Below are 12,353 nucleotides of genomic sequence, written 5' to 3'. Positions count from 1 at the left end.
GCCTTTTAGAGCTGGTGACAGATAAAAAGGATTTACATATTTAACATGAAGAAATTCTCTCTAAAGAGACTGGTTCACAGCTAACAAATCTCTAAGACATATAACCAAGGGGAAAGCTTTGAAATGCTTACAGTCCGTTCAATTACATTGCAGTGACACTTGTGCTGGAAAACTCATTAGTGAATTACACAGAAAAGAGATAAAAATCAAGGATGAAAACTAATGGGGGGAAAACATCTTGCATAATATTTGCATAAGCTTCTATCGTCAGAGTGAGCATGAATAAATGCAGGGGGGTTGTGGGTGGGGGTTATAATATATTCAGAATGATTGTTATTGTTCACAAAAGGGCCATATTGAAAGCCTTGATCATGTGGCATCTTCTGTCCATATATATCTAACTATGGCCAGTTTCCAACGTTCTACTTCTATAAGGCTTAACCTGTCACAGTGTGTCATAGAGATGGGAAACAAGGTACAAATTTATAGGAGAGGGCAGTATATTTGAATCTGCATTGCATCCTCCATGTTAATTTGGAGATCCCATCAATATTAACACACGGCCAATGCACCAATGATAATTGGGTCCTCTAATCAGAGTTCAGATTAACAACCCAGTGAGACAAAGAGCAGAGCAGAGCCAGTGATAAAGAGTACAGACTCAAGAGTGAAACAGAAACAAATCAGTCAGTGTATTGATGTTCAGTGCATCATTCAAAGCATATTATTGTCTTCATATGGAAGAGAATGATATTCTGAACTTTTAATCAAAACACAGCAACATAAAGCAATATTTAGAAATATAAACAACATGAGAAAAGCATTTATAACAGCATTTACAGAGCAATTAGAGTTTATTTCCTCTCCTAATTGAATATTTGGCCTCTTAATTCCCTCCAGCCCATCAAGTTGTGAAACAGAATTTCTTAGTTGCATGGAACTAGGAGAATATCCTACTTTACTTAGCAGTTTGGCATACGGTTCATAGTTAGCCACAGGGGTGGGAGGGAGAATGTGGGAAAGAGTTAGATAGAGAACAGCAACGAAAGAAAAGAAAGAGAGATGGCATGAACACCTTTTGTATTAATCAGGAACTGGATCAGGAGAGTATAATTTTCTACCTTTTATGTTAACTTCATTGGGTTGTATTCAATTAAGGCCTACTCAGAGTAGATCCATTGAAGTTAATAGACATGACTAACTTGGGCTCATTAATTTCTATATGTTTTTTTCACAGCTTGGAAAAGTTACTTTTTTGAACTACAACTCCCATCAGCCCGAGCCAGCATAGCCACTGGATTGGGCTGATGGGAGTTGTAGTTTAAAAAAGGAACTTTTCCAAGCCCTGTTTTTTGTTCAATTATTGGTCAAGATACACCTCTTTACCCAGGCCTTTAGTTGTGTGGATATTTTCCCTTCTCCTACACTGCTGTGCACTTGCAGTTCTGTGCTGCTGTTTTGTTATTCTGGTATTAGTTGTGTCTGGTTTTATTTAACTGTTTTAATTGTACATTGCACTTTTTTTGATTGATCTGTTTTTGTGACCTGACTCGGGACCATTTGGCTGCAAACACAAATAATAAATAAATAAATAAAGATTTAAAGCTGGAGGGTCATAAGCTGTGAGAGCTTCATGTTTAATTGTTTCCTTCTGTTAAGCTTTGAACAGTATTTGCTGTGGCAAAGCACTGGTGATCTCAGGCTATCTCACGCCAGAACGAGACATTCTAGCATGGGGAGGAGTGCCGCTGAGCACCTTGTTGCAGTAGCAAAGCAGCTGCAGTGCTCCTAGAGTGCTAAATGGGGGGGGGCAGTCTGGCCCAGGGCCGGATTATCCATTAGGCTTAGTAGGCTGAAGCCTAGGGGCCTGGAGCTCTTGGGTGCCCGTGCATAAGCTAAAAAAAATTATAATATAGATTTTTCATTATGTACAAAAAGAAAATGTTTGCACTTTGCAATCACATTCGTAACGTTCTAAATGGATGGATTAAAAGACATAATGCACACCAGCCAAAAAAACCCGGTCCATTAAACATTTTATTTTCCATAACTTTGCTGCGCCTGCGCGCTGCACCAATATTTAGTATTGATCGCTGTTTTTAATCTTCGCTGTTTGTGGCGTGCATACTGTATGTATAGGCAGGGTTCATTGTAAGGGGTTTGAGAAAAATATTGCCTAAGAGGAGAAGGGCCCCCCAAACACCAATCAGCCTAGGGGCCCTCCTTAGCTTAATCCGGCCCTGGTCTGGCCAGGTGAGGACGTGCAGATCTGTCACCCTTCCTGTCGTGTCCCTTGAGGCAAAGGTCTCAGTGTATCTAGCAGGCTGGCCAATCCTGAGGCCTTGCATACTGAGGCCTTGTAAAAACCAGCTCAGTAAAGGGATATGTGTTCTCTGTGTAAGACGCACAGAAAGTAAATTTCAGTTGCTTTCACAAGAGACTCTTCTGCTTAATGAGTGGCTGAAGAGAGCAGAGAAAACACACTTCAAAGAGAGAGGCATAATTTGATGAGGCAGAATAATCACTTACAGGGTATTAGAATCACTGGTTTTATAATTAGATTCCCCTTGTAGCCAAAATATGTGCTCTCACAGGACCAATAAGGAAAGCTGGGCTTGACATCTGGTATAATCTTTTCTAAAGCAGAAATTATAGAAGTTATTGCTAGAAATGCTGGGAATCACTGAGGCTAAAAGCAGTTTAATAGTCACAGTTAATTTTATTCCTGCACAGCATCCATCCGGAAAATATTTCCTCTTTAATTTGTGTTTCTTTAAATATAATTTCTATTCTTCTGGTGGTTTTATTGAGCACTTCAATAGTCTGCTTCGCAAGAGGTATGGTTTTTAAGGCAGCAAAAGGAGATATGTTAGTTATTCATCAAAGCCTATCAAATAAACTTATTCTCACTAGGACTGGGGACCAGTGAGGTGTCAGTCTGCACAATCTGGTTTGTGGCCACGGTGAGGTCAAGAACTTAAAAGCCATCTCTGTAATGAGAGACCTAGGTTACAGGAGCTGAAGCAAGGAGAGGACAATGTCAAATCTCAGCTGCACTGAACCTGTTTACCCTGTAACACATACTCATTCTCCATGGTCCATTATTATTGTCTTTTTTCAGTTACAGGGAAATTATTGTCACAGTGCTACAGCTTGCATCCTAAAGTGCTCTTGGACAAATGGAAGTCTCCTTTGCAAGCAAAACACGTTTGCAGTTGTGCAGGAGGGGGGTGATTTTCACAGATCCCTGTCATAAGAACATAGGAGGCTGCCTTATACCGAGTCAGACCTTGGTCCATCTAGCTCAATATTGCCTACCACTGACCTGTTACTCAGGACAACAGTTTGTGGATCTGATAAGGTGGACTGTGGTCTACAAAAGCCTATGCCAGAATAAAGCTGTCAGCCTTTAAGGTGCCACAAGACTCTGTTGGGGCTTTTTTGTGTCTGGATAAAGACATTGAATGTCAACAAACTCTGGGAGTTCACTATGCACCTTGTAAAAACATAAAATAAAAATAATCTACTTCCAGAGGCTGCCCTCTGAAATGTGGCTTACAGTATTATTTAGCAAGTTTGAAATGTGTTTCTACTTTAATTTTAAATGTAAATTGAATAACTTTTGGGAGGGAATAAACATTTTTCTGTCTTTCTGTTAAGATGCTTATGTTCCGGAGGGCCTCCTGACTTCCTGTTCCAGGAATTATTTGACCTTCACCCCCTCAATCCATGCCTACACAATGTTCCTCTTCTGCTTTGTGTTCTTCATTCTAATTGCCATCATATATGTCTTCATTTTCAGAGCCATCCGGAATGCAAGCATATGAGTCACCCATATGCTAGCTTCCCACTGTTTGCATTAGTGGAAGGTTACTTTAAGGGGAGAAAAAGTTGTGACCTCCAGCCAGCAGGAAACAAAACAGGGACATGAAGTACAGGGAAAAATGCCTGTAGATTCTGCACCAAGATCCATGTTATTTTGATAGACGCTTGGACCAGATTTTAGATAGATATTAGGGTGACTGATTTAGAAAATTGTTCCATAGGATATGAAAAGATAAAGAGGAATTGGAGTTTACTGGACTCTAATTTACAAAGATGAATGAGAAGCATGGTTGCAATTAAGAAATGACATGCTGTATTAGTCCAAAGGTCCATCTAAGGCGCTGTTTGTACTCTTTGCTTTGAAAAAGAAAACCTCATTCTGTGCCATGAAAAGCATAATTCTGCAACCTGTATAAATTATGCAAACTATTATTTCTCTTTGTATTATGCCTGTCCCTTTCCCCATCTTTTTGTCCACTAGATTTTACTTTGTTTCATGCATGCTTTTGAAAGCACTTTACAAATAATAAACCATTTGTTGTCCAGACTCCTGTCATGCTTAGAGTAGACCCACTGAGAATCCCCATTGATGATGTCCAATTTATGTCTATTTTCTTAGTTTGCGTAAGTTGTTCTGCTTTTGCTGCTATAGAGAGGGGTTTTGGAGAATCCTCCCCCAAGATTGACAGGCACAGGGCAGAATGATGAAACTGTACAGCAGGTGAGGGGAGCCTTTGGCCCTCCAGATGTTGCTGAACTACCATCAGCTCCAGTAAGCATAGCCAACATCTCGAGAGCCAAAAGTTCCCCATATCTGTGGTACACTCATGTACAAAGGATGACATATCTGCATTTTTTACTGCATCAGTAGTATAAAAGTAAAGATTGGGAGAGGGCACGTTAAGTGAAAAAGAAATGATACAGGGAGAAGGAAGGGTGGAAGTATCCATGTCTTCACAGCATGATTAGATTTATAATGGCATTGCATGCAAACTACACTCTGAAATGGGCAGATCTACACAACAGATTTAAACCTCACTGAAAATTATGTGCCCCAGTGAAACTGGGAACTATAGTTTTGTGATGGTGCCAGTGTTTCTTGGTTAGAGAACTGACTCTGGCCTCTTCATAGTCACAGAACTACAATTCCTAAGGTCCCTGGATTGGGACACAAGGCAACCCAACAGGTCTGAAACTGTTTCGAGCTGGTAGTATAGATGTGCTCTAGGATAGGAAAAAATTTTGGGAGCATATCCAAAAACGGTTTTGAGTTTTCAAGCAAAATTTGCTGACTGCTCCTGGCAAATACAAACCTTACAACTGATTATACTGGGGGGAAGAAAACAGTATGTAATTATGTTGTATAGGCTTGTACCTAAAGATCCACTTGAAGAAGCAGAAGCGCTCACACATAATTGGAGTTTCTGACTCCCCCTGGGAGGATGGGAGCATGTAGCTCCCATCATTTCATTGCATTCTGCTCAGTGCTTGGAATGAATTAATTCCGTTTAACAAAGTCCACTGAATTAGGTCAAAAATCTCTGAACTACACCTGAAAGTCGTTCCCACAATTGCAGAGTGATCTGAGTGTGAAATAAGTTTATTTGGGGGTAGAACTTTGAATGATTTCCAGTTCATCTTCAAATTCATTCTTACTTTTTTTTTTTTTTTTTTTGCTGTTCAGACTCTTTGGGCCTATAAGTTTAAAGATACTAATTGTTGGGAAAAATAAATCAAACCATTAACATTCCACTGTCTTAACCTTCTTGAGTATATTTTGTACTTCAGCACAGAAGTTAGTAACATTCTGAATGCTGAAAAAAAATGCTGAGGATCATTTGGATGAACTTGAATCGAACTATGAACTGACTGTGAACTGAACGAGTTCATTTTGGAAAGGGATGAATATGACCTGGAATTAATTCCTTTTGGGACATGCTGAACTTGAACTACTTCACTTTTTTAAAAAAATGACCTTTCCAAGTGCTGGTTCTGCTTCAGAGCAGGGATGACTGTAGCTCAGTGAGCGCATGCTTTGCTCACCAGCTTCCTGGTTCAATCCCTAGTAAAAGACTAGATAGCAGACTCTGGAGGACCACTCAGAGCAGACAATGCTGAGCTTGATAGATGCATAGCCTGACCTGATATTTTATTTATTTATTTATTTATATACCACTTGTATTTAAATAAAACTCTAAGCAGTGTACAACGTAAGTCAAAACATCTTAAAACAGCAGATACAAAAAAACACAATAAATAAAATACAATTAATTGACGAAAACATCCTCTTCAGTATCAGCATATAAACATTGCATATAAAATTGAGTACAAGAAAAAAAAAACAGACATAGTAGACTAAACAGAATATTCCCTAAGCTTCAAGAAAAAACAAGTTACAACAAGCTTATTTTTAAACATAATAAATTGAACAAATCAACTCATTTCTTAATCACAGTATAAAAAAAGCAAAACAATTAAAACAGCCAGCCCCCTTTATAACAGCATTTCATCTAACTGCAGCTGAAAAAAGATAATGCACACACAAATTTTAAATACAACATTCATACCAAACATTCCCCCTTGTCTCTCACTCAAGGGGGCAGAAACTATGCCCACCACGCTCTCACCCTGGGGGTATAGCAACCACTTTTTCCACATTGTAGGCAATGGCACTTTCCTAATCTCTCAACTAAGGAACAATAACCATTCAAGTATCGAATATTTACTCTAAAGAAGGGCAGGCTTTCAATTACAACAACTTGTTGGTTTGCCCGTCTCTCTCCAGCACTTGCAGCAATGATTTTTCTTGGTGGGTGGTGGACACCAGACTCCAACACGACTCCAAGTGTGACGTTAAGTGTGCACTTAGCATCACACTTTGCACGACGCCAAGGCATGCGCTGAGGCGCTGCCTCAGGCAGTCCCTTCCCTTTATATACCTGGAGCAGAAGAAAATATGGCAAAGTTATGGGGAGGTGGCAACAGCTTCAGCAGCACAGAGTCCTTCCAAACACACACGTGATATAAGGCAGCTTCCTCTATAGAGGGCCGCTGACTCTCCGGAAGGACTTTTGACCGACACGAGAGGCTGCATCTGGGAAAGGGGAACTGATAACACACACACTCCTATGTGTGCGATGGAAATGCTTCCACTCATGAAAATGGATCTTTGGATCCAAACTATTATCTATTGTGTGGCCCTTAAAAAAAAAGGAAATACATTCTATGTTAGCTAACCACACTTTTATTCTGGGAAGACATTACTTAATTTGCTTACTTTTCCCAGGGCTGTTCAAAGCATCAGTCCAGATGGTACTAGGATGAAGACTGAATGGAAAATGGCTCAAGTAGCCTTGAGTGATAGCGCTATTTCAACAGAAAGCTTTTGTTTTAATGTATTTACTTAATTATGCTGTTGTTGAGCTGTTGTTTTCAGATCAGGGAGGAGGCTGATAAATCTGTTCTCCATGTGAATGTGTCCCCACGCTCAGTTGAGGTGCATCAAAGAGAAGGTTTTGCATGTCTGAATTGACACTATGTGGCTAGCACTTGAAAGAAGTTTGTGGAAGAACATTCAGATGGGCAATATATGATGTAAAAAAGAAAAGAAGCACAAAGAATACTCGGGCAAATTCGGTCTAAAGTATGTTTGCCTTATTTTAGGTATTCTCATGTCCTCACATCCTTCATGAACTCAATCCCTGCAGTGATTGCCAAAGCTCCAGCCATCTACAACCCAACCATTTATCCCATTGTCCACCCCAAACACAGGTAGGTGTCACCTTTTGTTAAAAAAAAGTGGGGATTGAAACAGATGGCAGGCCCTCTTTTTGGGCAACCAGAGAGGATGCAACTCCTGTAGTTTTAACACAGCTGTATATTTAACATCTCACCCAGTAGCTAGAACCAGCAAGGAATGCCATGCTGGTGAGTGAGTGAGTGGGCTGGTGGAGAAGGGACTGATCTCTTGGTCTCTCCTGTGCCAGTTTGCTTGGTTGCCATACTGCCTACGGAGAGAGGAAAGCCCGTCCATCAAATCCATCCCTCTTCCACCAGCCTCTTTGGGTAGAAGGCAAAAATGGAGGCCAGGATCCTGCATTGCCATGCTAGATGCAAAGGGGGCTTCCTTCCTCCCCTATATCCAGCATAGAAAGGCAGAATACTAGTAACTTTTGCAGGCTTATTTACAAGGTGGTTTTAACAGCTGTGCACATACAGGGATTTTGGGCAGGTACAGCTTTTCTCACCCTTCCAGTCCTATGACATGACAAGCAGCCCCCATGTCCTCCTCCTTCTTATACCCAACTGTTAGAAGTGTAGGACAAACCTTCTCCACCCGACATGTAAAGTCAGAATACACTCCTGGCTCAATGATTTATTTTACTGAATTGTTGGCATGTCTTTGCTTGCCAGTTCCTGAATTCTGATTCGCCTACAGTGGTAAAGACCATTTAGCATATACAGAGGGGTACAATAAATGTGTGTGAGATATTTTTTAAAACTATTCTGGATATTATATGTAGAACGGTGAAGTTTGCATGCACGTCTGTCTTTGAGATCAGATGGTTTTATTGGTAGCAAGGAGAAAACTGAGTGGCAGCAGATGAAACTGATAAACTGTCACCCAGGAACTGCTCACCGCATGGAGATTCTGCCAACTGAATTGAAAATGCAACAGTCCATCTAGAGGCAGTTTATGTGCATTGTGCAGGGATCAAAACCACATGCACAGGCAAAAAGTGTGTATGTTCATTTGATGCAGCCTCCCTTCACATTCCATGACACAGATGGTAATATTTATTTCCCACTATACTGAGGGAATACACACTCTCATCATGTGCTTCTGTCTGTGCATATGCTGTTGCACACAACTATAAACTGGATGAGAGTTTTACAGTCCAACTATAGCTTTCTACAACTGTCTTTTACAATCCTAAGAGGTCTTTAATGTTATATGGCCTCTCTCCCTCTTCCCTCCACCTCAATGAATTCCATTTCAGCCTGTGAAGAAAAGAATGAAAATATTACGTATGTATGTTTTATTCTTGCAGCTTCATTTAGGTAGAAAAAATACTGATAGGTTCAGTTTCTTAAGAACATAAGAACATAAGAAGAGCCTGCTGGATCAGGCCAGTGGCCCATCTAGTCCAGCATCCTGTTCTCACAGTGGCCAACCAGGTGCCTGGGGGAAGCCCGCAAGCAGGACCCGAGTGCAAGAACACTCTCCCCTCCTGAGGCTTCCGGCAACTGGTTTTCAGAAGCATGCTGCCTCTGACTAGGGTGGCACAGCACAGCCATCATGGCTAGTAGCCATTGATAGCCCTGTCCTCCATGAATTTGTCTAATCTTCTTTTAAAGCCGTCCAAGCTGGTGGCCATTACTGCATCTTGTGGGAGCAAATTCCATAGTTTAACTATGCGCTGAGTAAAGAAGTACTTCCTTTTGTCTGTCCTGAATCTTCCAACATTCAGCTTCTTGGAATGTCCACGAGTTCTAGTATTATGAGAGAGGGAGAAGAACTTTTCTCTATCCACTTTCTCAATGCCATGCATAATTTTATACACTTCTATCATGTCTCCTCTGACCCGCCTTTTCTCTAAACTAAAAAGCCCCAAATGCTGCAACCTTTCCTCGTAAGGGAGTCGCTCCATCCCCTTGATCATTCTGGTTGCCCTCTTCTGAACCTTTTCCAACTCTATAATATCCTTTTTGAGATGAGGCGACCAGAACTGTACACAGTATTCCAAATGCGGCCGCACCATAGATTTATACAATGGCATTATGATATCAGCTGTTTTATTTTCAATACCTTTCCTAATTATCGCTAGCATGGAATTTGCCTTTTTCATAGCTGCCGCACACTGGGTCGACATTTTCATCGTGCTGTCCACTACAACCCCGAGGTCTCTCTCCTGGTCGGTCACCGCCAGTTCAGACCCCATGAGCGCATATGTGAAATTCAGATTTTTTGCTCCAATATGCATAATTTTACACTTGTTTATATTGAATTGCATTTGCCATTTTTCTGCCCATTCACTCAGTTTGGAGAGGTCTTTTTGGAGCTCTTCGCAATCCCTTTTTGTTTTAACAACCCTGAACAATTTAGTGACATCAGCAAACTTGGCCACTTCACTGCTCACTCCTAATTCTAGGTCATTAATGAACAAGTTGAAAAGTACAGGTCCCAATACCGATCCTTGAGGGACTCCACTTTCTACAGCCCTCCATTGGGAGAACTGTCCGTTTATTCCTACTCTCTGCTTTCTGCTTCTTAACCAATTTCTTATCCACAAGAGGACCTCTCCTCTTATTCCATGACTGCTAAGCTTCCTCAGAAGCCTTTGGTGAGGTACCTTGTCAAACGCTTTTTGAAAGTCTAAGTACACTATGTCCACTGGATCACCTCTATCTATATGCTTGTTGACACTCTCAAAGAATTCTAATAGGTTACTGAGACAGGACTTTCCCTTGCAGAAGCCATGCTGGCTCTGCTTCAGCAAGGCTTGTTCTTCTATGTGCTTAGTTAATCTAGCTTTAATAATACTTTCTACCAGTTTCCCAGGGACAGAAGTTAAGCTAACTGGCCTGTAATTTCCGGGATCCCCTCTGGATCCCTTTTTGAAGATTGGCGTTACATTTGCCACTTTCCAGTCCTCAGGCACGGAGGAGGACCCAAGGGACAAGTTACATATTTTAGTTATCAGATCAGCAATTTCACCTTTGAGTTCTTTGAGAACTCTCGGGTGGATGCCATCCGGGCCCGGTGATTTGTCAGTTTTTATATTGTCCATTAAGCTTAGAACTTCCTCTCTCGTTACCACTGTTTGTCTCAGTTCCTCAGAATCCCTTCCTGCAAATGTTAGTTCAGGTTCAGGGATCTGCCCTATATCTTCCACTGTGAAGACAGATGCAAAGAATTCATTTAGCTTCTCTGCAATCTCCTTAGCGTTCCTTAGTACACCTTTGACTCCCTTATCATCCAAGGGTCCAATTGTCTCCCTAGATGGTCTCCTGCTTTGAATGTATTTATAGAATTTTTTGTTGTTGGTTTTTATGTTCTTAGCAATGTGCTCCTCAAATTCTTTTTTAGCATCCCTTATTGTCTTCTTGCATTTCTTTTGCCAGAGTTTGTGTTCTTTTTTATTTTCTTCATTTGGACAAGACTTCCATTTTCTGAAGGAAGACTTTTTGCCTCTAAGAGCTTCCTTGACTTTGCTCGTTAACCATGCTGGCATCTTCTTGGCCCTGGCGGTACCTTTTCTGATCTGCGGTATGCACTCCAGTTGAGCTTCTAATATAGTGTTTTTAAACAACTTCCAAGCATTTTCGAGTGATGTGACCCTCTGGACTTTGTTTTTCAGCTTTCTTTTTACCAATCCCCTCATTTTTGTGAAGTTTCCTCTTTTGAAGTCAAATGTGACCGTGTTGGATTTTCTTGGCAATTGGCCAGTTACATGTATGTTTAATTTAATAGCACTGTGGTCACTGCTCCCAATTGGTTCAACAACACTTACATCTCGCACCAGGTCCCGGTCCCCACTGAGGATTAAGTCCAGGGTTGCCGTCCCTCTGGTCAGTTCCATGACCAACTGGTCTAGGGAATAGTCATTTAGAATATCTAGAAACTTTGCTTCTTTGTCATGACTGGAACACATATGCAGCCAGTCTATGTCTGGGTAGTTGAAGTCACCCATTACTACCACATTTCCTAGTTTGGATGCTTCCTCAATTTCATATCTCATCTCAAAGTCTCCCTGAGCATTTTGATCAGGGGGACGATAGATCGTTCCCAGTATTAAGTCCCTCCTGGGGCATGGTATCACCACCCACAACGATTCTGTGGAGGAGTCTGCCTCTTTTGGGGTTTCGAGCTTGCTGGATTCAATGCCTTCTTTCACGTATAGAGCGACTCCGCCACCAATACGTCCTTCCCTGTCCTTCCGATATAGTTTATATCCAGGGATAACCGTATCCCACTGGTTTTCTCCATTCCACCAGGTCTCGGTTATGCTCACTATATCAATGCCCTCCTCTAAGACCAAGCACTCCAGTTCTCCCATCTTGGTTCGCAGGCTCCTAGCATTAGCGTACAGGCACTTGTAAGCAGTGTCTCTCTTCAAGTGTCTTTGGCACTTGTGGTTAGGCCTGTGGTAATTTTGCTCTTCTGAATTTATATCCTGTGCCCCTGCTCTCACAATGCCTACTTCTAGGCCTACCCCTTTTAAAATTTCATCATTTCTTTGGTTTTTATCCCAGGGGGGAGGTTTATTCCGAACCGGACCTTTCTCAGCTCCTGTCGAGTTTCCCCCCTCAGTCAGTTTAAAAGCTGCTCTGCCACCTTTTTAAGTGCCAGCAGTCTGGTTCCATTCTGGTTCAAGTGGAGCCCGTCCCTTTTGTACAGGCCCGGCTTGTCCCAAAATGTTCCCCAGTGCCTAACAAATCCAAACCCTTCCACCCGACACCATCGTCTCATCCACGCATTGAGACTGCGAAGCTGGGCCTGTCTGGCTGGTCCTGCGCGTAGAACC

General features: G+C 41.6%; 1 protein-coding gene across 1 annotated transcript in view; it reads left to right on the top strand.

Moving 5' to 3' along the window:
- OPN4 (opsin 4) overlaps nucleotides 1–12,353 on the top strand; it is a 54,540-nt gene that overhangs the window by 24,517 nt on the left and 17,670 nt on the right. The window contains 3 exon segments of the mRNA XM_061634582.1: nucleotides 3,661–3,820; nucleotides 7,109–7,182; nucleotides 7,437–7,596. Of these exon segments, the coding sequence (XP_061490566.1) occupies nucleotides 3,661–3,820; nucleotides 7,109–7,182; nucleotides 7,437–7,596 (394 nt within the window).

Source organism: Rhineura floridana, chromosome 7, assembly GCF_030035675.1.
Source record: "Rhineura floridana isolate rRhiFlo1 chromosome 7, rRhiFlo1.hap2, whole genome shotgun sequence".
Taxonomy (NCBI): Eukaryota; Metazoa; Chordata; class Lepidosauria; order Squamata; family Rhineuridae; genus Rhineura; species Rhineura floridana.
The sequence above is the reverse complement of the archived record's forward strand: the minus strand, read 5'-3'. Positions and strand labels throughout refer to the sequence as shown.